Genomic DNA, 25,367 nt, shown 5'->3' with positions numbered 1-25,367 from the left:
TACAATAAAAAACAACAAGGGTAACAAAACCGGAAAATAAATAAATAAATAAATATTAAAAAGAAAAGAAAATATGAGCTTTGAGTCCGAGGTGCATGGGATGCTGTTTCAGCTTTTCCATTTATAAGTTGAAGAATCTTGTAAAATTTCTTGGGTGGCTGAGTGTTGGTTTCTTCATCTATGAATTTGTAATGAGTGGCTTGGGGACAGAAGTTATCTCTCTCTCTCTTCTTCTCCTTCTTCTCCTCCTTCTCCTCCTCCTCCTCCTCTTCCTCCTCCTCCTCCTCCTTCTTCTCTCTCTCTCTCCCTGCTTCCAGGGTTATCACTGGGTCTCCACCTCCTCCTCCTCCTCCTCCTCCTCCTCCTCCACCTCCACCTCCTCCTCCTCCTCCTCCTCCTCCTCCTCCTCCTCCTCCTTCTTCTCTCTCTCTCTCTCTCTCTTTCTATCTCCCTGCTTCCAGGGTTATCACTGGGGCTTGGTGCCTGCACTACAAATCCACAGTCCCCAGTGGCCATTTTCCCCATTTTTTAGAATTTGGATAGGACAGAGAGAAATGGAGAGAGGAGGGGAAGATAGAAATGGAGGAAGAGAAAGACAAACACCTGCAGACTTGCTTCTCTGCTCATGAAGTGATCCCCGCCCCTCGCCGCAGGTGGGGAACGGGGGCCTCCAACCAGGATCCTTGTGCTTTCGTACTGTGTGCGCTTGACCCGGTGTGCTATGGCCCAGACCCCCCGCCACCCCCATAGTACTTCTCTAATGGACTGCTGGAAGGGTTAAATTAGTTAGCACATGCTCAAGTAGTGACCAGCCAATTATGAGGCCCAGATAATTTTTGAGTTTCTCCTGTGGGGTGGTGATGAATCTCTCTGACCACTTTCTGAGTTGAGTGGATGGACAAGCAGCAGGCCGCACAGTCACTAGAACTGCCGACTAGGATAGTTGTCCAGCTGTAGAGAGTTTTTGCTTCCATCACAAACAGGTCCCTGAAGTACAGAACAGAAACTCAGCAACTGACATAAACAATTTCAAACAATAATTTCAGAAGATAAATCGCTCCATTTGGGCATCCAGATTCCTCTCAGAGGCTTTCCCCACTTGTTTATGTATTCCATGGCACAGAGCCACGAGTGAATTAAGCACACAATATGCACACACTCAGGGACCTTGGGAGGGGCCTTGTGAGGAAAAGAAACCTGCTATTTGAACTGTTTTCCTTGAAAGCTACTGCTAAGAAAGGTCCTTGGAAAAGGGGGTTCTTGTGTTCAACTAACTATTCATTGAGAGAGGACGTGGGATCTAGTAACAGGGGGTTACAATGGGAAAATGAGTCCCATTCTGACTTTGTGAGTGCTTGTGTGTATTTGAGGTCATTAGCCCTTTCTAAATCTAGGTTTCCAGCCTCCATAAGAAAGTGTCACTATAGCAACACTACAGGGCAATTTTAAGGTTCAGTCTAAGGTTCCTGGGCTAGGGAGGCAGTTCAGCCTCTTATAGCACCATGTTGCATTTGCTAACTCCCAAAGGTCTCAGATTTAATCCCTGGAACCACCTACTGCCAGAATATTGTTGAACAATGTTCTGATCTCTCTCTTTTTCTCAGTAAATAAAAACATAAGTAAATTAATTTAAAAAAAAAAAAACTCGCCTTCCATTAGCAGTGGTAAATTATATGCAGTAATAAGAAAAACATGGGCTCATCTGAAGAACTGGATAAAAGATGGGGTTTTCGAGCTTGAAGCAACAAAATTCTCCCAAATTCAGAGGAAATGTTCTATTGTATGTTGTCATGGTCCTTGAATACAGGTTTAAGTAACTGCGAGATCCCAAGTGTAGCATTGCTATATATAATATGCCATTTTGAAGTATATATTGCCTCCTCTGATTATGAAACAAATGCATGTTAATTATAAAAAATTATAGAATGTACAACAGTTTAGGATAGAAGGTGAAAATACTGGCAATTCAGGTCTGTAAGAATAAGTAGCACCCACTAATCTTTTTTTTATTGTTGTTGTAGTTATTGTTGATGTTGTTGTCGTTGTTGGATAAGACAGAGAGAAAATGGAGAGAGGAGGGAAAGACAAGAGAGGGGGTGAGAAAGATAGACACCTACAGACCTGCTTCACCGCCTGTGAAGCAACTCCCTTGCAGGTGGGGAGCGAGCGGGAGCAAACTGGGATCCTTATGCCGGTCCTTGTGCTTTGTACCACGTGTGCTTAACTGCCCAGCTCCCACACCCACTAATCTTTAACCTACCTTCAACTCAAATATATGTGAATATATATTAAACATACCTACTGTACAGTTTATCAGGAATTGGAATTGCATTATATTTGCAATTGGAAAGCCTCCTTCAGTGTTATAAATATATTTCCATGGGTGGGGTGGAGGGATAGTATAGCGTTTACACAAAGAGACCTTCATGCCTGAGGGCCCCAGCTCTGAGGTTCAATCCTCTGCACCACCATAAATCAGAGCTGCGCAGAGTTCTGAATGTTGCGTTCCATTTTCATGCATTCAAAAGTTCTATCTATTGAACATACCAATTTTCTTTAACTTTTCATCACATACATAACACCACAAAGAATATAAATTTTTGACCATTCATAGGACATTTAAATGAGTCTATGTTACAGCCATATGTATTAAATATATCCATAGACTTTTATATGCTATAGTGACATATATAATAGTGTGAAATGTTTGTTTTAGTCATATATACATTTCATCTTTTTTCTATTTTATTCAATAGGACAGAGAAATTGAGAGAGAAGAATAGAAGATAGATGATAGGTAGGTAGATAGGTAGATAGATGATACATTGTTGGTATGCTTCTAAGACCCCTTCTGTTTAATTGGTTTAATCCCCCCTGCTTAACACTGTATTCTATTTACATAACCACTGTTAACTAAGCACCACCCTGCCTGCAGGGCATTGGTTTAATCCCCACTGGTTCATGTCTTTTTGCTCCGCCCTCTCTCCTTGTCACACCCTGATTTTCACCAATCTCTTTTAGCTCCACCCTCTCTACGTCACATCCTGTTTCCACCCTACTTGGCGAGTATATATAAGGACAGGATTGTGATTAGAGATAGCTTAGCTTAGATTGCGCTGCATTCCACATGAATAAAGAGATACTGCTTCCCAGCTCAGCCATGAGTCCCTGGTCATCTGTCTCCTGCCCGCGAAGCTAGCCCGGCAATAGATGATAGATAGATAGATAGACAGACAGACAGACAGACAGATAAAGATAGACATCTGCACACCTGCTTCCCCCTACATCCCTCTGGAAGGTAGGGAGCAAGAGCTCAAGCTGGGATCCTTGCACGGGTTCTTGTACTTGGTACCATGTGCGCTTATCTGGCTGCACCACTGCCCAGCCCCTAATGCACATTTCATTAACTTGCTTATTTCTATACTTCAAAGTTTGGGAAAACAGTACATGTAGGTATATTTAATCTTTTATAATGTCAAAACATAATCTTGGCTTTTCTAGGTTTACACGGTTTTGTAGCAACCAACCAGAATATCTAAGGGTCAAGTTCTAATCTGTGTGCTAATGCCAGAATCTCTGCAGAGGCTGACTGACTGCTAAGTCAAAGACAAGGTCATGTGCAAACTCTCTCTCTCTCTCTTTTCAATTTTTTAATATTTATTTATTTATTTTCCCTTTTGTTGCCCTTGTTTTTCATTGTTGTTATAGTTGTTATTGTAGTTGTTATTGATGTCGTTGCTGGATAAGACAGAGAGAAATGGAGAGAGGAGGGGAAGATAGAGAGGAGGAGAGAATGACAGACACCTGCAGACCTGCTTCACCGCCTGTCTTTGCCCTTTGCGCCACCTGTGCTTAACCTGCTGCGCTACCGCCTGACTTTCTCTCTCTCTCTTTTTTAAATACCTTTATTTGTTGGATAGAGACATTCAAAAATTGAAAGGAGAGGAGGAAATATACAGGGAGCGAGACAGAGAGATGCCTGCAGCACTGCTTCACCACTCGTGAAGGTTTCCCCCTGTAGGTGGGGATAGGGGCCGAAAACCCTGTAACATGTAACACCTCAGCCAGGCGCACCATCACCTGACCTCCTACAATCTCTATGCATTCTTCCATTCACTTTTCCAAGATAAGACTACAGTGCTAGACTTGTTGAATTTTCAGCAATTTAGTTCCTCCAGTGTTAGAGTCCATACATATGACTTCTATGTTGGAACAAAGCTTTAAACTGAAGGGCACTGGTCTTGTGGTTTCAGCTCCAGACATCTGCAGATATCAGCATTGTTTGTTTCCTCTGGCCGGTCTTCCCTCCATGGGATCATGGAGTGGAATCTGTTCTAGGAGCCTGGAGACAACCAATCTGCTTCTAAATCTACTGGATGATCTTGGATAAATTACTAAATATCCCTGACCCCCACCTGACCCCACCCCCCCAGTCTTCTCATTTGTATAGCCTGCTTTGCCAAATCACAGAGTTGGTAAAAAAATAAAAATAAAAACATGTTAACTGGTGTTGGGAATTGTGTGTAGTTGTACCCCTCTTATGCTATGGTTTTGTTAATGTCTCCTTTTTAAAATAAATAATTAAAAAAAACATGTTAACTGATGTACTTTTTGGCTGGTTTGTTAATTTTCGCATTTTTGGTGGGGAGAATTTACGGCACCTTCAAAAAAGGTTTCACAATTTACCAGGCTGCTCATTTGCTGTTTAACTCCAAAACTTTGTTCCCTCTGGCTTTTGTTTTGGTTTTAAAGAGAACAATATTTTCAGTTGGAAAGGAGTTGAATTTGTGCTTTCCTGAAGGCTGGACAACATACTCTATGTTTCACCTGAGGAAGATGGGTCCTAAAGTTGGGGCAGCTTGGAACGTTCCTACTCATGACCACAGAAAGTGAGCTCAGAGCTATAGGGCTGCAGAGGTCACATAGGCTCCTAAGCTGAATGTGGACCCCAGATCAGATCAAATCAATGGAGTTTACAGTCAACAATAGTTATAAAACTTTCCCATATTTGGGAGCTACTCTCTTCCCTGATCCAGCTTTCTGGTCCTTTTTCCAGCCATGACATCATCTCCCCAGACAATAACTTGGGCCCACCTGCATATCAGATGTCAGGCTCAGAAAAAAAAAAAATTAGGATAGTTATGGGTTCTTTGGAATACAACAGAAATAGGACCACTAACTATCTATAAAACGGAGACCTCCAACTCTTCATATGAACTTTTCCAGCCTTTATGTTCATTATTATTTAACAATTTTTGGGGGGGCCCTATAGGTTGACTCTTTTTTCAGCCAACAAGTTCCGGATGCTAACACGATGCCAACCGGACTTCCCTGGGCAGACGACCTCACCAACCTGTCCTGGAGCCCCGCTTCCCCAGAGCCCTGCCCCAATAGGGAAAGAGAGAAACAGGCTGGGAGTATGCACTGATCTGCCAACACCCATGTTCAACGGGGAAGCAATTACAGAAGCCAGACCTTCCACCTTCTGCACCCCATAATGATGCTGGATCCATACTCCCAGAGGGATAGAGAATAGGAAAGCTATCAGGGTAGGAGATAGGATATGGAGTTCTGGTGGTGGGAATTGTGTGGAGTTGTCCTTCTCTTATCCTGTGGTTTTTGTCGTGTTTCCTTTTTATAAATAAAAATTTAAAAAAGAAAAGAGAAAAACAGTAATGCAGTCTGGAACCTTTGCAGTCTGGAACTGAGCCCAGACAATGCCAAAGTCTCTCTTCGGAAATAAACAGGACCTGAGCAAAAGACACACTCTTTGGAGAAGGAAAATGATAACATCTTCAAAAAATTTGTGAGAGTCCAGTGATGGCTCACCCAGACTGTGTATAATGTTTCCATGTGCGAGGAGGACTTGCTTCAAGTCCCCAGGCTCTGTTTGCAGGGCAGACGCTTCATAAGAGATAGAACAAGTCTTGCAGTCATCCCCCCACCCCCACCCCTCTTTGGCTTTCTCTCTCTCTCTCTTTCTCTATTTTCACCCTCTAGCCAAAAGAAAGAAAAAATTGTGAAAAGAAGTGAATACATGATAACATGCCTGCAAAAGCCCTATGTAGAATGCAGCATATGACCACTAATTGTCTCCATTACTCTTACACATACAGCCTAGGACTAGCAAAATGTGAAAAGCTGACAGCAAATTTTGTAAGATAATCATGGCTATTGCTAATTTAGAAACAAATAAATAAAAAGAGGCCAGGCAGTGGCACACCTGGTTAAGTGCACACAAAACAGTATGCAAGGACCCAGATTCAAGTCCCTGGTCCCCACCTGCAGGGAGAAACCTTTGCAAGTGGTGAAGCAGGTCTGCAGATGTCTCTCTGTCTCTCTCCCTCTCTACTTCCCCTCTATTCCTCTCAGTTTACCTCTGTCTCTATTCAATAATAAATATATAAAATTAAAAAAGAAAAAAATGAGCTATTTCATTATAAGTTTTATATCATAAAAATTAAAAGTTAACATGGCATATTACTTTAAATATTGACTTTATTTATTTCTTTATTTGTCTATTTATTTAGATATTTTCCCAAAGTAATGCTCACCTCTGGCTTATGGTGGTGCTGAGGGATAGGGTTTTTTTTTTTTTTTTTTTTTTTTTTTAGTTTGAATGTGAACATAAATATTGGAAGGACTTAACACAAATGTGAATTTCTCAAAGCTTCAGTCAACTGATGATTTAGTTGTTGCTCAGATAAGATATCTTTAGTCCTCATTACTTTCTGATCTAAAAATAAATAGACAATGCTGATTGTTGGTTGATGTATTGCCAAGATTATTCTTGGATAAAAAGAAATATAGGAGACATTATTTAGTAAATGAAAATGAAAAAATATATATATGGGAACACAAGAGAAAGAAAACTATTCAATACTAAAGCCTGTAAAATAGCTTACCTGGATAGTGAACCTGCTTTGTCACGCTAATGAAACAGGTTTAAGGTCCTCACTATACTGGGAAAAGTTTTGGTATTGTGGTATCTTCCCTATGTCTGTCACATTCTTTGCATCTGAAAAAGTAGGCTAGGTACTATAAACTGTTAACTGCTAATTAAAAAAAAAAAAAGACTAGAAGTGGGGAAGCTCCAGTGATGGCTAAAAAAATACCATTAGAAATAGCACTACTTAGGGGCCAGGTGGTGGTGCACCTGTTTGAACGCACAGGTTACAATGCACAAGGACCCAGGTTCTAGCGCCCCAGTTCCCACCTACACGTGAAAAGCTTTAGAAGTGGTGAAGCAGTGTTGCAAGACTCTCCCCACCCCCCTGAAGTTCTGGCTGTCGCTATCCAACAAAGAACTGAATTTGATTAACTTTTTTTAAAAAAAAAATGATTATATTAAAAAATAGCACTAACACTACCTATGCCATCCATAGGTGATCACTCTGGAAATGGGTTTTTCCAGATAATTTCCTATATTTTAACTCTTCTTTGTGTGCCATGTTTTGCTTCATAATTTGCTGGATTTAAAATATCTTAACTTTTAAAGATATTTCACTTTATTTTGTCTTACTACTCTGTGGTCAGGCAATGAGCTGGATATGTAGAATCTACTGCTATTTCTCTCTCTCTGTGTATGTGTGTGTCTACATTCACTTATAGAAATTCATTTCCCACTATGATCATGGTGTTTCCTTCTGGTACTTTGAACTATGTAAAATTATATAGGTATCAGTATATCCTTATTTTAAAAGATTCAGAAAGTAAAGAAAAAAGTTTTTTTTATCTCCCACCATCGTATACTTTGATTTATAGTCTTGAAGGTTTTTTTTTCTGTATTCTAGTTATAACTAATTAATTTTGTGTGTTAATTATAGTTCAAGAAAACTTAAATATAAAGCTGAGGAGATATCTTAGAGATAGAGTACAGGACTTGCTAAGCAGTCTCTTTCTCTAGCCCTCTTGTAAAAATAAATAAATCTATATAAATTGAAAAATGAGAGAATATTGAGGATATCCAATATATTGATACTTCGTATCAATACTAAAACAGACAGATACTATCACTGAAACAAAGCTGTGTGTGTACACGTGTTTGTACACATGCTCATGTGCAAAAACATGTATGTGTTCCTTGCCACAACATGGATAGAGCCAGAGCGAACTGTGTTGAGAAAAATAAGCTAGAAGGCAGAGGATGAATACTGAATGATTGCACTCAAAGATGGATCTAGGAAGCAAAGCAAAGGACAGTATGGTATAAATCTTCAGTGAACTTCAACCTGTCACAGAAGATTTGGGGACTCAGATGGGGTAAGAGGAGAGCACTAAGGGAAGGTAGGTCCCTATGGTGAAACAAGATGGTTTCATTGAGAGTGAAGTGTATATTGGTACCTATTTTGAGGAAGTGTACTGTTGTGATGACAACAATCCTGTGAGTCATTATTTCCTCAATAAAGTGATAGACATTACTACGTGAAGAGATACCTACTACTGAATTAATTGAGACATCTATCATCTCATGGACTTACTGTTTTCTTTTATGCTGAAAACACACCTATTCTCGCAGCATATTTCAATTACACAATCAGTGACGGTGACCATGTTATACATTAGAACCTCAGATTAGAACTGAAGGTTAGGAATATTTCTTTGTATCTCCAACTCCAGATCCAGCAACCATCATTCTATTCTGCTACTAGTTTTGTTGTTGTTTCACTGAGACATCACTCTTTTGCATTAACTTTTTCAGATAGAAGTCAAGAGACAGGCACACCGAGAGAGCCAGAAGGACACCACATTCCTGAAGCTTCCCAAGTGCTGTGGGAGATCAAGACTGAACCTGGGTTGTGTGCACGCAGAACAGTTGCCCTCCTAAGTGAGCTGCCATGCTGACCCTTACATAGTTGTATTTTGTGCCTCAGGACAAGTCTACTTTCCTACTTGTTAGTCTTCAAAAAGAGAAAGTACTCATGTTTCACTGAAAGTCCTGGGATTTTTGAGAAGGTGACATGTATAACTTACAGCTTAATTCATATTAGAAACAAGTTTTTTTTTTATTATTCACTATTTAGGGAGTCAATGGAATAATGGCAATTGGGTATATATTTGGAGTTGTGGTCCAGAAAAAAGATACGTTAAATTCACTTGACCAGGTGTGAGTATCTGAGGGTGGGGTGTTGGTTGAGTTGAAGAGCTTTAGGTCATAATAGACATGGTCTTCATGGCAAAGTAGAACAAAAGGGATGAGATCTGGTCACTATCAGTTCTTAGTTATGTTATTCTGGAAAAGTTATGTCATGGTTTTAAGTCTCAGCCTCTTCACTTGTAAAGTGGAGATATTCATGTCTTTCTTATAGCATTATTGCAAAGAATTAATGAGATAATAAGAATGCCAAAGACAATAGGTCCTTGAAAACATAGTTCTATTTTCTTCTCCTTGGATGAGACGACAAGTTCTCCTTGTTAATAAGTAGGCTCCAAATAGTATACCACACACAAGTCTCCAAATATCAGGTAATTTATGTTTCTTTGTTATGTTTTATTCTTACTCTCCGCTGCAAAGGCGTGAAAACCTCAATAGACAACAGCTAAATCACTGGATAAGTATCCAAGACAAATTTGAGTCAGTTTTATTAGAGGGACAAGTGTTCATTGCCGTATCAAAATAGGACTAAGTTTGGTACATGATACGTGTTCTAGAAATCCTAGTTACCATAGTAAATCACAGAGATCCAAATCCCTACATCTGGATATTTACTCTGAAAATAAATATCTTAAAAAATCCAGAGGAATGATTATGCTTAGTGAAATAATTAAAGATATGAAAGACAACTATTGGATGGTTTCACTCAGATGTGGAATCTAGAGAATGGATGGACATGAATTTAAAAAAAAAAAAAAAGAAAAGAAAGGCAGAAAGAAAGAAAGGCCAGAAGCAAGCAAATTGTTCCCCAAACTTATGAGACGAACTTTGATGGTGGATCTGTTGTAATCTTGCAATCTTGTAGCCCCCACTATTAATCACAAATAAAAAATTGGAAAAAATAAAACAATTTAAAAGGGGAAAAAACGAAGGAATAAAAAGGCTCTGTGATTAAGATGTCCATAAGCACCATTATTTATACAGGGAAAATTACAATTGCTTTAATTTTCTGATACAGGTGAGAAAGGCTTACTAGTAATATACTTGGTAGAATAAAACAAGAATTCCACTACTATGTCACCACTTGCAAAACTACTTATGTATTGTGCTTACTGGTAAAAATTATGCATATGCTCTGCCTATAACTTTGCAAATTTTTTCACGTATCTGGACAACAAAAGGAAAAATTAATACAATATATGAAATATTAATTAGATGGTTATTCATTGTTTTTAAATCTTTTTTTAAAAATTTATTAATTTATTTATTCCCTTTTGTTGCCCTTGTTGCTTTATTGTTGTAATTATTGTTGTTGTTGTTGGATAGGACAAAGAGAAATGGAGAGATGAGGGGAAGACAGAGAGGGGGAGAGAAAGACAGACACCTGCAGACCTACTTCACTGCTTGTGAAGCAACTCCCCTGCAGGTGGGGAGCTGGGGCTTGAACCGGGATCCTTCTGCCAGTCCTTGCGCTTTGTGCTTAACCTGCTGCGCTATTGCCCGACTCCCAGATTGTTATTCATTTTATGTAGAATAACATTTTCTGTATTGAGCCTTGCTTAGAGTTTCTTTGCTCTGTGGGGAAACTGAGTATTCAAAGTGTCCATTATGGAGATTTCTTTAATATGGAGAAACAGTCCAACCAGTCCTGAGGAGAGCAAGGTTAAGTTAAGGGAGAGTGTTTCTAGAAATAGCAAGAAGATAATAATTAATAGCGTATTTTAACAATAATTTTAACAATAAGAATTAATAGTGTATTTTCCAATATTTTAACCTAACCTGTAAAATGCAGGTAGTCCCTGAAGCTATATAACTATATTTCATGAGGAAAAAAAATGATGACTTTGTAGTTCTAATGAATTTGATAACTACTACAGAGGAGAACAATAAGAAGTCTGAATTGTGGAAAGTTTACTTAGATTTTTGTTCAAATCAGAGTGCCAGACAAGAGGTGCTAGACAAAATATACTCAAGATTTGAAAGGTGGTATTGTAATTCCTCACTGAATAAAGTGATGAAACTGACTAGGTTCCTGTATACAAGCAAATCTACAAAATATATCTATATGATTACAGCACCATGATTCACTCTGAACTCCACTACTTCTCCAGAGATCTAAGGCGACTGTAAATGTTTATTAGAGTGATAAAAATGATAAGAGAGCTTCTCCCATCAAGTCTATTGAAAAGTTAGAGAATTTATCTTCTCTTAATTAATAAGAAAACAGAAAAAAATGTTTTTCTTTCTTCAATTGATACAGAGGGCACTTTTCTTTGCTCTGTAATTAATCCTCTATTCTAAATTTCTGGGAATAGATTATATATTTTGTATTGAGTGATTTTGTAGACCATTGTATTTGTATTGAGTGATTTTGTAGACTATTGTATTTTATCTAGGAATAGTGATCTAAATGTGCTTATGAAAGCTTGACTTATTAGCTAGCTACTGGATAGTATTGGAAATTAGTAAAAATGGCTGACATAAAAACCAAAACAAAACACAACAGGACTGAGGAGACAGCATAATGATTATGCAAAAGATTTTCATGCCTGAAGCTCCAAGGTCCCAGGTTCAATCTGTAGCAACACAATTACACAGCTACGCAGTGCTCTAATATCAGTCTGTGCTTCTATTTGTATCTCTCATTAAAATAATCAAAACATTACAAAACAAACAAAGCACTGCCTGCTTGAATAAAGCTGAAAATCTAAGTATTAACCTCTTTAAAACCCAACTATTGGGCCAATCATGGCTACTGTTGAAATTCTATATCCTGAGATTTCTCACCTTGTGCACTTCACATGCCAATAGGTCAGGCAATGCTTTCTCACATGGCAATAGGAACTCTATAAAAGAGCTCTCAAGGGTTGGGTGGTAGCACAGTGGGTTAAGCTCACCAGGCAGAAGGGCCGGAGTAAGGATCCCAGTTTGAGCCCTGGGCTCCCCACCTGCAGGGGGGTTGCTTCACGGATGGTGAAGCAAGTCTGCAGGTGTCTATATTTCTCTTCCCCTTCTCTGTCTTCCCCTGCTCTCTCAATTACTCTCTGTCCTATCCAACAACAATAACAATAACAACAAGGGCAACAAAAAAGGGGGGGGGGAGTCCTCCAGGAGCAGTGGATTCGTGGTGCAAGCACCAAGCCCCAGAGATAGGCCTGGAGGCAAATAAATAAATAAATAAATAATAAACATTAAAAAAAAGAGAGACTCTCACTAATTCTTTTTTTTTTTTCCTCCTCCAGGGTTATTGCTGGGCTCGATGCCTGCACCACGAATCCACCGCTCCTGGAAGCCATTTTCCCCCCCTTTTGTTGCCCTTGTTGTTGTAGCCTCGTTGTGGTTATTATTATTGCCCTTGTTGATGCTATTCGTTGTTGGATAGGACAGAGAGAAATGGAGGAGGGGAAGACAGAGAGGGGGAGAGAAAGACAGACACCTGCAGACCTGCTTCAAGGCCTGTGAAGCGATTCCCCCTGCAGGTGGGGAGCCGGGGCTCGAACCGGGATCCTTATGCCCGTCTTTGTGCCACATGCACTTAACCCACTGTGCCACCGCCCGACCCCCGACTCTCACTAATTCTACAAAGGTCTTTCCTTCATGAATAATTTTGCTTTTTACCAGAATGGAAACAGAGTCCCAGAAAACTGAGTTTACTTTCCCAAGATCTTAGCAGAAGAGTGGGCATAGTGGGCATATCTCCACTATACTATGGGAGAACAGGAAACACTAAGGGGAAGGCAGACATGTTTGAAATGGCCCTGGTGGCTCCTCATTCCTCACTTGGGCAGACATGCAAAAGAAATGCTTTCCTTCTGCCAGATGACCAGTGAGTTCTAGCTAATAAAAGGGAAATAAAGGAAATAAAAGACCATTTTATGCTCTAGCATTTAGTATATAATTTTGAATTTTTTAAAAAAAAGATATTTATTTGACAGACAGAGAGAGAGAAAGAGAGAGAGAGAGAGAGAGAGAGAGAGAGAGAGAGAATGTGATACCAGAGAACTCCCTCAGGTCTGGCCTTGGCAGAATTAGGATCAAACCTGGGGCTTCAGGTTTGCAAGTACTGTGATCTACCACTGAGCAATCTTCCTGGTCTCAACAACTATTTTTGGGAGTTCCCTGCCTGCACAACAAACTCACTGCTTCTGGTTTCCATCCCCTCCTACTCCCCCTCTTTACCCCCTTCCCCTCACTTTATAAAGACAGGAAAAGATTGAGGGTAGGGAGATACTTAGGGAGAGAGAAGGAGACTGGTAGCACTGTTCCACTGTTCCTGAAGTTTCTCCCTGCAGTTGGGGCAGGAGCCTGAATCTGGGTCTTTGCTCACGGTAGTGTGTGCACTCTGCCAGGTTTGTTGTCATGCTGCTTCCCTAACCAACTGTTTTTATTTCTCTAGGCTACACTTCTATTTCTTCATCTACTTCTCCTACTCCACAGGTCATCATTTCTCTGAATTTTGTATCTATATCCACTCAGCTTTTTTTTTCTTTAGTTCTAATGCACATACGTAAGCATATTCTTAAACATATACAAAACATTTATTGTTTATTATTATTTCTGAATAGTCTTTAGGGAAAAAGCAAAATGGATTCAGTCAATTCATAGATAATGGTTCTCTATAACTATTACTGTTCTTGATGCTGGGGAGTAAAGTAGTAAAAATAAACAAGATTCCTCTACACATGGAAAAATAGCAAACAAAACCAAGTGAAATCTTTAGTGTGTCCCAGAATAAGAGCTATAGATAAAAATAAGTCAAAGGAAGTTTTGGGTGAGAAGTGGAAGCTTTTATCATGGTAAGTAAACTCTAAAGGGGAAGGCTGGGTGGTACATGTGAACATCTTTTTTAAAAAAAATATCTTGTTTATTTATTAATGAGAGGGACAGGAGGAGAAAAAAAGAACCAGATATTGTTCTGGGATCGAACTCAGAACCTCATACTTGAGAGTCCAGCACCATATCCACTGCAACACCTCCCGGACCACATATATGTGAAAATAATACTCTAATAAACTCAGCTCATGATGACAGTAACAATTTAATACATTTTCTAGTACAGTTCAGCTGGTTAGGATAACAACAGTCTCAACCAGGTGGCTCTAGCCAGACCCTGAATCTTTCTTTGGCTTTTTTTTTTTTAAATCCATTTAGGAATTAGAATACATTCATCTTTCAAAGGCTAAATAACTGTGTTCTCTGTTGGACACTAAAAGCGTAAGTTTCCAAATTCATGCACAAAGTAGAGGTTATCTCTCAAAGACCTGGAATATGTTTGTCCTGTTCCCCAACTATATCTCCACCTCCTAGTGCTCTCTGCATTATAAGAAAGATATATAATAAATATTTGTTGAATAGATGAATTCATAAACACATTGCTCTCATACACCATTTTTTTTCCAGGTTAAGGATAGGAAAAATGATACTATCATTGATGCCTATCACACAAAAATAAATAAATAAATATAAAACAAATTTGAGGAGTGAAAGACTAAACCAACATATACGCAAGTAGTCAGGAAAGACCACTGTCAGAGATCATGACTGGACAGGAGAAAGTTTAGCTAGCAATCTTCACAGAAAGATTAACCCTGGGAGCTAGGTGTTGAAGCAAGTATCTCTCTTTCACTCCCTCTCTAACTCCCCCTTTCTCTCGATTTTCTGGCTTCCTCTAGCCAATAATTAAATACAGACAATGAAAAAAATTTTTTGAAAAAGAAAACATTTAAAAAGAGAGAGATTAACCCTGTTATGTAAACCATTGCTGTGAACGCTGAGCCTCTATGTTCAGAGTAGAAATTCTCAGTGCATTTGTTTAGCAAAAGCTGCTTTAAAAGATTTGCATTTTAGGGAGTAGGGCAGTAGCACAGTGGGCTAAGCACAGGTGGTGCAAAGCTCAAGGACCAGCATAAGGATCCTGGTTTGAGCCCCCGGCTCCCCACCTGCAGGGGAGTCACTTCACAGGCAATGAAGCTGGTCTGCAGGTGTCTATCTTTCTCTCCCCTTCTCTGTCTTCCTCTCCTCTCTCCATTTCTCTCTGTCCTATCTAACAATGACGACATCAATAACAACAACAGCAATAAAAAACAAGAAGGTCAACAAAAAGGAAAATAAATAAATAAAATATAAAAAAAATTTTTTAAAAGATTTACATTTTATACTCACCATTACACAAATAAAGATGAAACAATGACTGAGAAGTCCTGACTTTCAAAAGGTCATACTATATATAAGAAACATTAAAGTGTGAACAGGGAAGTTAGCATAATGCTTATGCAAAAGGCTTTCATATCTGAGGCCCCAGAGGCCTTAAGGTTCAATCCATAGGACTAGTACTCTCTAAAAATTAAAAAAAAAAGAAAGAAAGACAGAAAGAAAGAATGAAAGTGAGAGGGAAAGAAAAATGAAAAGAGAAAGATTACAAGTCTTCAGAAATCCTGCAGCTATAAAATAGCCTTCATTCTCTATACACTGTACCTTCCTCCCCTCTAGAGTTCTGCTGAAAATGTATTAACATCCTTAGGAATTAGTCTTCTGTGTATCACCTGGGAAAACCTTGGGGGTATATCGCAATACTCTATATTACAGAAACAGGTTTATAAAAAGAAATTAACAATACTGAGATGTCATGGGATGGGAAATACCATGTCAGAAGTTGCTTAGAGATTGATAAGCTTCCAAAAGTTGTTTCTTTTACTCTCTCCCAATTCATTCGGGTCCCAGCCTCTAATGTGATAATGTTATTTGGAGATGAGTTCTTTGAGAAATAGTCAGGTTTACTGAGAGCATAGCCTGTATAATGAAATGAGTGCTTTTCTTTTATGCTTTTTAAAATGATTTTTTAAAATATTTATTTATTCCCTTTTGTTGCCCTTGTTGTTTTATTGTTGTAGTTACTATTGTTGTTATTGATGCCATCGTTGTTAGATAGGACAGATAGAAATGGAGAGAGGAAGTGAAGACAGAGAGGGGGAGAGAAATATAGACACCTGCAGACCTGCTTCACTGCTTGTGAAGTGACTCCCCTGCAGGTGGGGAGCTGGGGGCTCAAACTGGGATCCTTATGCTGGTCCTTGTGCTTTGTACCACCTGTGTTGTTGGGTAGTTGCCATCTCCCCCTGGCTTCTGCTTAACCATATGCCTACATAGGGATTTTACTGATCCAAAGCTTTGGTCTATTTACATAAATCACTTTTACATAAAGCACTCCAGGGCATTGGTGGTTCTATGATAGGATTCTCTCCTGCTCCACCCCCTCCTTGTCACACACTGATCCCTTCTTTGTCACACTCTGATTTTCACCAGTCACTTTTCTCTCCACCCTCTCTATATCACATCCTGTTTCCACCCTACTTGGAGAGTATAAAAACAGCTGCTCTTCTGATTAAAGACACTTGGAAATTGCTTTCCGGCTCCGAGAGTTCCAGAGTGTATCTCCTGCGGAAGTTGGTGCAGCACGAGTTCCTGATCCCTCTCCCACACAGCAGCCTAGATCAGCTCCAGTTGAGTTCTCTCCAACCCAGAGAGCACTAGCTAGGGAAGAAGTACCCTCAGGCTATCCCGGCACTGTGTTTAACCCTTTGCACTACCACCCGACTCCCAGTGCTTTTCTTAAAAGACATAGTAGAGGACTTAATCCCTTTCCCCATGGGAAGACTTGGCAAAAGGTAACCATCTGCAAGTCAGGAAAGAACCTCTTACCAGAACCTCATCATATTCACACCAAGATCTTGGACTTCCAGTCTCCAGAACTGTGAGAAAAAATTAACTTATGTTGTTTTTCCATCTGGTTGATGCCATTAAAAAAAAAAACAGCTGCTTGATTTGACTAAAATAGCTGGCATGAGGAAACTAAGATTGCAAATGGGATTTAGGAATGCTAAGAAATGGACCTTAAAATAAAGAGACTATTCTGGAAGAGTCAGGTGGGATCAAGAGATTCCTTAAAGATGCAAAACAGAAAGTGAAGAATGGAGCTTGGAGATCTGGAGACTTGGGGATGTTACATTTCTGCCTTTGAAAATGGCAGAAGAGATCATGAACCAGGGGAATTGGTACCTCTAGGATCTAGACATGACAAGGAAAAGATTCTCTTTTAGAATCTTCAGAAGGAACACAATCCTGTCAACACCTTGACTTTAGCTCACCGAGACCCTTTTCAGACTTCCAACATCCTCCATCACTGTCAGATCATTTCTATTGTTTTTAGCACACTGAGTTTGTGGTGACTTGCAACAGTCATGAGAAACTAGCTGCTAAGAAATGTTGTTTGCAAAGGAAGAATCAAAAGTTGAGCAACATAAAGCTTGTACAGATGTTCAGAGTGAAGATGTCCTTAGTTTTGCCCCATTCTGATCACAAAAAGTAGAAATTCCTGAAAGATACCAGGTTAAACGCACATAGTATGAAGCACAAGGACCAGCTGAAGGATCCAGGTTCGAGCCTTGGCTCCCCATCTGCAGGGGGCGTCACTTCACAAGTATTGAAGCAGGTCTGCATGTGTCTTTCTCTCTCCCTCTCTATCTTCCCCTTCCCTCTCAATTTCTCTCTGTCCTACCAATTTAAAAAAAAAAAAATGGCCACCAGGAATTGTGGATTCGTAGTGCTGGCACCAGGACCCAGCAATAACTCTGGAGGCAAAAAAAAAAAAAAAAAGAAGAAAAAGAAAGTAAGAAAGGAAGGAAGAAAAAAAATCATTGAACTAATTTACCAAAATTAAAAAATATATCCTTTTGGTCATTTTAATAGCAAGATATACCTGGGGAAAAATTAAGATAGTTTTGACTGAGTAGATATCACACCCAAAAGCTGTCAGTAAAATTTTGAATAGTGTGCATATAAAGTAATTGAAACTATCAAAAAATGTTTTTATTGCCATTAAGATTATTGCTGGGGCTTGGCACCTGCATGATGAAACCACTGTTCTAGACTTAGAGGGAAGGGTGAAATAGAGAGGGAGAAAGACAAGCCCCTGCAATACCACTTGTGGATGGGCCTTGAACCCAGGTCCATCCTTGTGCATGGTAACGTGTGCTTAACCAGGTGCACCACAGTCCAGCCCTCTCTTTTTTCTTTTTCTTCTTTCTGCTAGAGAGAAATTGGGAGCAAAGTGGGAAATGGAGAGGGAAAAAGAAAGAGACAGCAGGAGCACTACTTCCCTGTTAGTGAAGCTTCCCTCCAGCATGTGGATGCTGGAAGGGTTAGTTGAACCAGGTCCTAGCACTTTACTGAGTGTGTTCCTGCCAAAGTCCTAGTTGAAATAATTTTATTAGAAATCGGTAGGGATGATACAGGTGATAGTGTGATTAATTGATTTATGAAACATTAACTGAGCACTTACTACATATTCCATTCCATTTGAATATGAAAGTTCAAAGCCATCTTATTAAACCTTTTTCTGAAGTGTATAGTCTTCAGAACTGCACAATAATATTCAAGGCCACTCATTTGGAAAGTTAACTTCTGAGATGAATCACTAAAATCTTCTAATTTTTCTTAGCTGTGACCACAGAATACGAGCTCAGACCCACAGGCCTCTGTGCTGAATATGGAGTCTAGATCAAATTGATGGGGTTTACAGTTAACAATATTTATATACTTTCCCCATATTTGGGAGCTACTCTCTGACAGATCCAGCTTTCTAGTCCTATTTCCAACTCTGATACCATCTCCTCAGATGTTAGCTATTGGGCTCAGGCAAAAATTTGTGAAGTCATGGGCCCCTTGGAATATATCTAAAATAGACCTCTGAGCTTTTCCCAAAATGTAGATATCAAGTCTCACCTGCTATATTCTTACCTTTAAGTTCCTGATTGTTAAATAATTTGTTCTGCTTTATATCTTAATGCTTTTTTAGCTGACAAGTTGCAAATGCTACCATGACTCCAACCTGATTTTACTGGGCAGACAACCTCACCAATGTATCCTGGAACTCCACCTCTCCAGAGCCCTGCCCCACTAGGGAAAGATAGAAACAGGTTGGGAGTATGGATTGACCTGCCAATTTCCATATCCAGTGGGGAAACATTTACAGAAGCCAGACCTCCCACCTTCTGCACCCCATAATGATCCTGAGTCCATGCTCTGAGAAGGATAAAGAATAGGAAAGCTTCCAATGGAGAGGATGGAATACAGAACTCTGGTCGTGGAAATTGTGTGGAATTGTACCGCTCATATCCTACAGTCTTGTAGATCATTATTGAATCAGTAAAAAAAAAAAATCTAATTTGTGGATGACAAAGAGGTTAAGTTATAGAAAGAGATATTTTAATTTATCATACAATTTAACATACTCAGTATTAAATATTCTGGGAAAGACACTTGTCTAGGTTAAATGATTTATAGACTGTAAAACTAATAACTAGTGGAGCAAGAACCAGAATTTGGACTTTTCTTGAGCTCATGATGAACATTTCTTCAGTAGGGCCCATTACTGTAAAAAAAAAAAAAAAAAAAAAAAAACCTTTTAGACTAACTTCCAATCTAATTTCAAGTAGGGAAAAAAAACTCAGCTCCATTGATAAGGATCTAGCTTAAAGTAGAAATCAGTAACCATTTTAGTTTAGCTGAAGAATGAAGGGCAGAGAAAGGACAGAAAGCATGATCTGTACAATCCTGGTGAGACGTTTCATACTTTCTCTGGCCTTCCAAGTGTAGCCAAGTGCAAAGTCAGGAAGTATGTCCCTGGAGGGTTCTGAAATAGAAGAACACATGAGACAGGGGTTTCCACTATCCTCCACTTAGCTGAGTCCAATCAATGTTTCTTTTTTAATTTAAAAATATTATCTTTATTTATTTATTGGCTAGACACAACCAGAAAAAGAGAAGGGGGTGATAGAAATGGGGAGAGACAGAAAGACACCTGCAGACCTGCTTCACCACTGCAGATGGGTAGCAGGAGCTAGAAACCAGGCCCCTGAACGCAATAAAATGTGCACTTAACCAGGTATGCCACCACCTGGCCCCCAGTGAATGCTTCATTGTCCAGTTGGCATGTCATCTGGCTACTGTCAGCTTGAACTCTAAGTCCCAGAGCTCCTATTCTGAGCACCAGGTTGTCTGCTAAGTTTTTTCTCCTCTGCCTTTTCGTAGAGCCAGAAGAGAAATTCATTTGTTATTCCTCAGTCCATGTTATTTCTCAATCAAGAGTTTAGGCTCCTGACATCCCCTCTTTAATCTGAGTTTCCTACTTTCATGCCTGTAATGGGAGTTTTGTATTGGGGGGAGGGGTATTGGACATTCAAAATCCCAACAACTTCTAATGGGATCTTGAACAGGATAGCAGAGGGTGTGGATTAAAGACTGCTCTGACTGTAGTTAGGAGTGCCAGATAAAATACAAATCACCTATTTCAATTTGGAGTTCAGATAAAGTTCTCAACACTGTAGTATACTGAAAAAAAAATGCTCACAGAAAATTCTAATTTAGGGGCCAGGAAGTGGCACACCTGGTTAAGTGCTCACATTATAGACCACAAGAACCCAGGTTCAAGCCCCTGGTCCCCACCTGCAGGGGGAAAGCTTCACAAGTGGTGAAGCAGGGCTGTAGGTATCTCTCAGTCTCTCTCCTCTATTCCCCCTTCCATATCTCAACTGATCTCTGTCTCCATCCAGTAATGACTAAATACAATATTTTTTAGAAATTCAAATTTAACCAGAAATTCTGTATTGTAACTTACTAAGATTAACAACCCTAAATTTGTGAGAGAGGGAGGCAAAGTCATGACAGATGCTAGACTCTGCCTTTGTGTGAAATGTCCAAATGGTAAGAGAAGAAAATGAGAAAGAAATATAACAGTTTCATAGGAATAAAATCTACTAATGGCTCCATTTTCTTTTGATCTTTGTGTAGTGTGTGTGTGTGTGTGTGTGTGTGTGTGTGTGTGTGTATGCACACATGTGAGTCTTGTGTTTTCTATGACACAAGGATTATGGTATAGCAGGAAATGCTGACAATGACACTGATGACAGATATTTACAAAACAACAGCAGTGAGATGATTAAAAACAGTAAAAATGTGGTTAGCTTAAAAGTAACACTAATCATTGTATTTATATAAACTGACTACTGTTTGTACTCAATCAGCACACAGCCCAACATAACTTTTCTTATTTCCAATTGTTATGTGTTTGCAGAGAACAATGCTACTTAAGGGGTCTGAGAAAGCACATAGTCCAACCTTGAAATTTATGAACTAAGTAATCAAGATTCAGAGGAAGAACTCACAAACTTAAAATCATACTTTCTAAGAACATTAATTGAATGATAATTTTAAAAATATATTTTGTTTGGTTTTTGGATATATATATATATATATATATATTGAGAGGATATATATATATATATATATATATATATATATATACTGAGAGGGTGGAGGTAGAGAGAGAGGCATGCAACACTACGCTGCTTGTGAAGCTCCCTATCACTGCAGGTGGGGACTGGGGGCTTGAACCTGGGTCTTTAAATACTGTGAGATGTACACTCAACAAGGTGTGCCGTGTCTGGCACCCTTTTTAGGGTTCCTAAGTTTCAGACATTTAAATTATCACATTTAATTGTTACAACAACCCTATGATCATCTGTATTGTTCAAATGAGGTAAATAGAGGCAGAAAGAATTATGTAGTTTATCTATGGTTCAAGGTTATACAGTTAGTAAAAAGAAGACACTGCTGGAAACTCAGCTAGTTTGGCTCTAGGCCCAGATACTCAACCATGAAAATTCTGAATCCTCTCAAATAAAATGAGCTCATAATACTCGGCATACTCATACATATAAACTCTCACAGTCTACGTTTTTCTGTAGCATGATTAAAAAAATATTTCATATCAAGTTCACTGAAAGATAGTTTACAGAAAGCAAGTCAGACACTGCTGTCCATTTCACTGGCAAAGCAGTTATCTATTCACTTACAAACATCTGTAACATGGAGTATCTTGTTCCTATCAGAGTACAGCTTGGTTTCAATTATTTTTGAACTATTTGTAACGAAATACGCTATAGCATCAGAGTCTGCTATCAAAGCAAGCTATTGGCAGTAACTCAGAACTTTAGAGTATGAGTTTGGAATAGCTCATGAGAGAAGAAGAAAGAGGAGAAAGAAGGGGAGAGAGAGAGAGAGAGAGAGAGAGAGAGAGAGATCAAAACAAAGAAGGCTTCTTTATTAATTGTTAACCACAAAGTAAACTGAGTTATTTCAGGCAAAGGCAGACCATCACCACAGCTCACAGCTTGCTGCCAGCAAGAGGTCTGTGCTGGAGCTGCCGCCATGTTCAGAATGAAAAAAACGACTGTCTTCAATGTTACAATGATGTTGTTTTACATTCTGTTTCTTTTTCTATCAAGAGGTTATCAACATTTTGCATAACAGATGACCAGATCACTTTGTCCATTTCCAGATCTTAGCTTTACTGTTTATCAAAGGTGGAGGAGGAGGTATGCAGGTGGTTGTCTTGATCAGTGTGTTTTAGAAGTTACACTTTCTGGGAATATATATATATATATCCCAACTTTGAAAATGAACAACATCTATGTCTACAAGGTTTTCCTTAGGTGACACCAGGAAAGGACTCTACCAATCTACCAAACAAAATTAGGAACAGTGTAACCATTGTCTTCTCTCTCCTTTGCCACTTTAGCCAATGGAAGAAGTCGTTTGACCAACCAGTCTCTTCTGCAATTCGACTATCAAGTACCACATCAAATCCTTCTTTCCTTGGTCCTCTCTTCCTATCCCATTCTCCATGCAAATAAGTGTAGATACTTTTGAAGTAAATGTAGTTTCTCTTCCAAGCAAATCTACATCCTATTTTCTTCAGAAAGGTGGCAGTGTTGCCTTGCGGTTTTGACCAAATTACAAAGTAATGGCAATGTCTAGCCAATCAACAGACCAACCACCTTACCTCTCTATGGAAAATAAAGGAAGGACTTGACCCACTGCCAAAGTCAGAAACTGGCAGACTCGCCTCAGAGCTGGAGGTAACAAGTCCTTGTGGTTGTGTAAGCTGTTGAGTTTCATTTCACTCCAACATCACAAAACCTAAAAAAATTTCCAATCGACCCAACAGATACCTGATAGGCAGGATAATTCACGACAGTCACAAGTGTCCTTACTTTGCCATATCTACTCTCTTCTCATTTTTGAAATTCATCCACAAATAGACACAGAGTGGGCCCTACTTAGAAGGGTTGAGGAACCACTAGTAAATTGTGTGAGCATCCTTCTAACAATATCACGTGGATAGTCATGTCAGTGTTCCCATTAAGTAATCTGTCTTCTAAGTATCTCTGTCATTTGCTGAGCATTTGTTAACCACTTTTATAAAATCAATATTATCCACAGAGTTGTTAAAAAAAAAGGACAAAAGGCAAGTGTCCCCTTATCTAAATGTGGAGATTCACATATTGATACTGTCCATGGTCATGTATACCAACCCTTTCACTCACCTTTCTCTATACACCAGTAACAGAAATTTGGGAGAAAAGTCTCCATTTATAAATATCAGAGGGTTTGGGAAAAATATTTGTGGCACTGGTCTTTTTTTTTTTTTTTTTCCTACAGTGATGTCATTTTAAATACTTGGTGTGCTCCAAATTGGCTATTTTTACTTCCCCCAAGTGACTTTTTTTGGGAAATATATTTGTTTGCATTAGCTACATTTTAAGTGACCCTGTATCTAACACATACCACATCAGGTTCATCTTCTCAGCAAATACAACTGATAGCACAGCAGCCCTCACACTTGCAACCCTCTACTTGTTCATTTTCAAAAGTGCTCCTTTCTCATCAATACTCCAAAGTTTCTATTCACCGATACCGAGAAATAATAGTAATAGTAAAGTTAAATAAAAGGATTGACCTTGTTCACAAACCAACAAACAGAAACCAAGCGCAGCAAATTGAAGTCATTAAGAAGTCTTAGAGAAGGTGAAGTGTGCTAGACTTCAGACAAAAGTCTTCACTTTCAAACTGCTTTTGGGGGTAGGGTGGGATGGGGGACACACAGAAGTTGAAGTGACAAGATCTGAAACATGTATTGGAAAACCCATCCAGAGTGGAGAAGGTCACAAGAAGAAAAGTTTAAAAAATAATAATAAGCTAAATACTTTAGCCCTACCTGATCTGAATTTGCTTCTAATCAGCAAAGAATGCTCAGACCCCAGAAGTGTCATGATGAATCTCAAGGAGCCGCTGGTCTCTTTGCGAGAAATGTCCCCTGGTTTCCACCGGGAACAGGCTCCCAGGAGCCCAGCTGAAGGCAGCTAACAACCCAGAATTCATCCAACTCTGCGCGAGTTCCCCTGGTAGTATGGGGGTCCAGTGTCAGCCAGTGACCACAATCAGTGTCGCCCAGGAAACTGGTAGCTCCCTCTTTTTCGCTGTGTGGAGCTAGTTAACTCTTGGCCGGCAGGACCCTCCTCCTCCTCCTCCTTCTCCTCCTCCTCCTCTTCCGAGTTTGGCCCGGAGCTGCGGCATCCTAGGCGTTCTTGGCTGATGTCATAGGCTCCCAGCGATTGCAAGAGCATCGCTACCACGCCTTTATGAAGGGCCCAAGTTTGCTATCTGATACTTTTTTTTTTTTTTTTTTTTTTTTTTTACTACTGACAGGAGTTCAACCAATCAGGAGACCCGAGGCTCCGAGGAGCTCTGGAGTTGACTGGGAGCTGGGTCTTAACTCTTTGCAGCTGGCTGGACCACTGCGGAGGTGCATGGGCTTGCAGAGGTGCAGGAGGATAGGGGGTGGAGGGGTGCCGAATGCATGCAGTCAGGGGGTCCGCCTAGGTTTGCAGGAGGAAGGTGGAGGGTGGTGCAGCGGGGCGGTGCTTCGGGAGCTCCCGGGCCCCCAGGGTGCATCTGGGAGCCGCTCCGGGACTCCCCCGCAGCCACCACTGGCCGGGAGGCGGGAGGTGGAGGGAAAGTCCTGCCTCGGGAAGGACGCGAGCGCTGGCCCCGAGCTGTGGAGCAAAGGAAGGAGGCTTATACTCGGAGCTCAGAGCTCACAGCACAGCGGGGACGCGTATAAATATACCCCCGCAGCTCCACCTTCAAACTTGCATATATTTCCCTGGAGAAAATATTCCCCCCCCCTTTAATATGCTCCTTTTGGACAAGCCCGACCCCAAGTGCCTGGAATTGCAGCAGGGACACCATGCCCCCTCCTCACATAGGGGAGGGGGAAGAAACGGATTTGAAAGTCTTTTGGAGGTTCTAAATAGGGTGGGATTCAAGGAGGGAACGTGTCTGCTGCAAGCTCGGATCTAGACATAGCAGGGGT

The 25,367-nt window shown here is 39.9% G+C and overlaps 1 protein-coding gene across 4 annotated transcripts in view; it reads right to left on the bottom strand.

The window, feature by feature from the left end:
- MYOCD (myocardin) overlaps positions 1 to 24,632 on the bottom strand; it is a 134,018-nt gene extending 109,386 nt beyond the window's left edge. For 2 of the 4 annotated variants that reach the window (XM_060204445.1, XM_060204444.1), the window contains exon 1: positions 24,210 to 24,269. Coding sequence is in view for 2 of the 4 variants with exons in the window: in XM_060204443.1 (XP_060060426.1) it covers positions 24,210 to 24,264 (55 nt within the window). In the remaining 2 variants the exon portion in view is untranslated. Of the gene's footprint in view, positions 1 to 24,209 lie in introns of all 4 variants that reach the window. The other 2 variants (XM_060204443.1, XM_060204440.1) reach the window with 2 other exon arrangements.
- Between the last annotated feature and the right edge of the window lie 735 nt (positions 24,633 to 25,367).

The sequence above is a fragment of the Erinaceus europaeus genome, chromosome 12 (genome assembly GCF_950295315.1).
Source record: "Erinaceus europaeus chromosome 12, mEriEur2.1, whole genome shotgun sequence".
NCBI lineage: Eukaryota > Metazoa > Chordata > Mammalia > Eulipotyphla > Erinaceidae > Erinaceus > Erinaceus europaeus.
The sequence above is the reverse complement of the archived record's forward strand: the minus strand, read 5'-3'. Positions and strand labels throughout refer to the sequence as shown.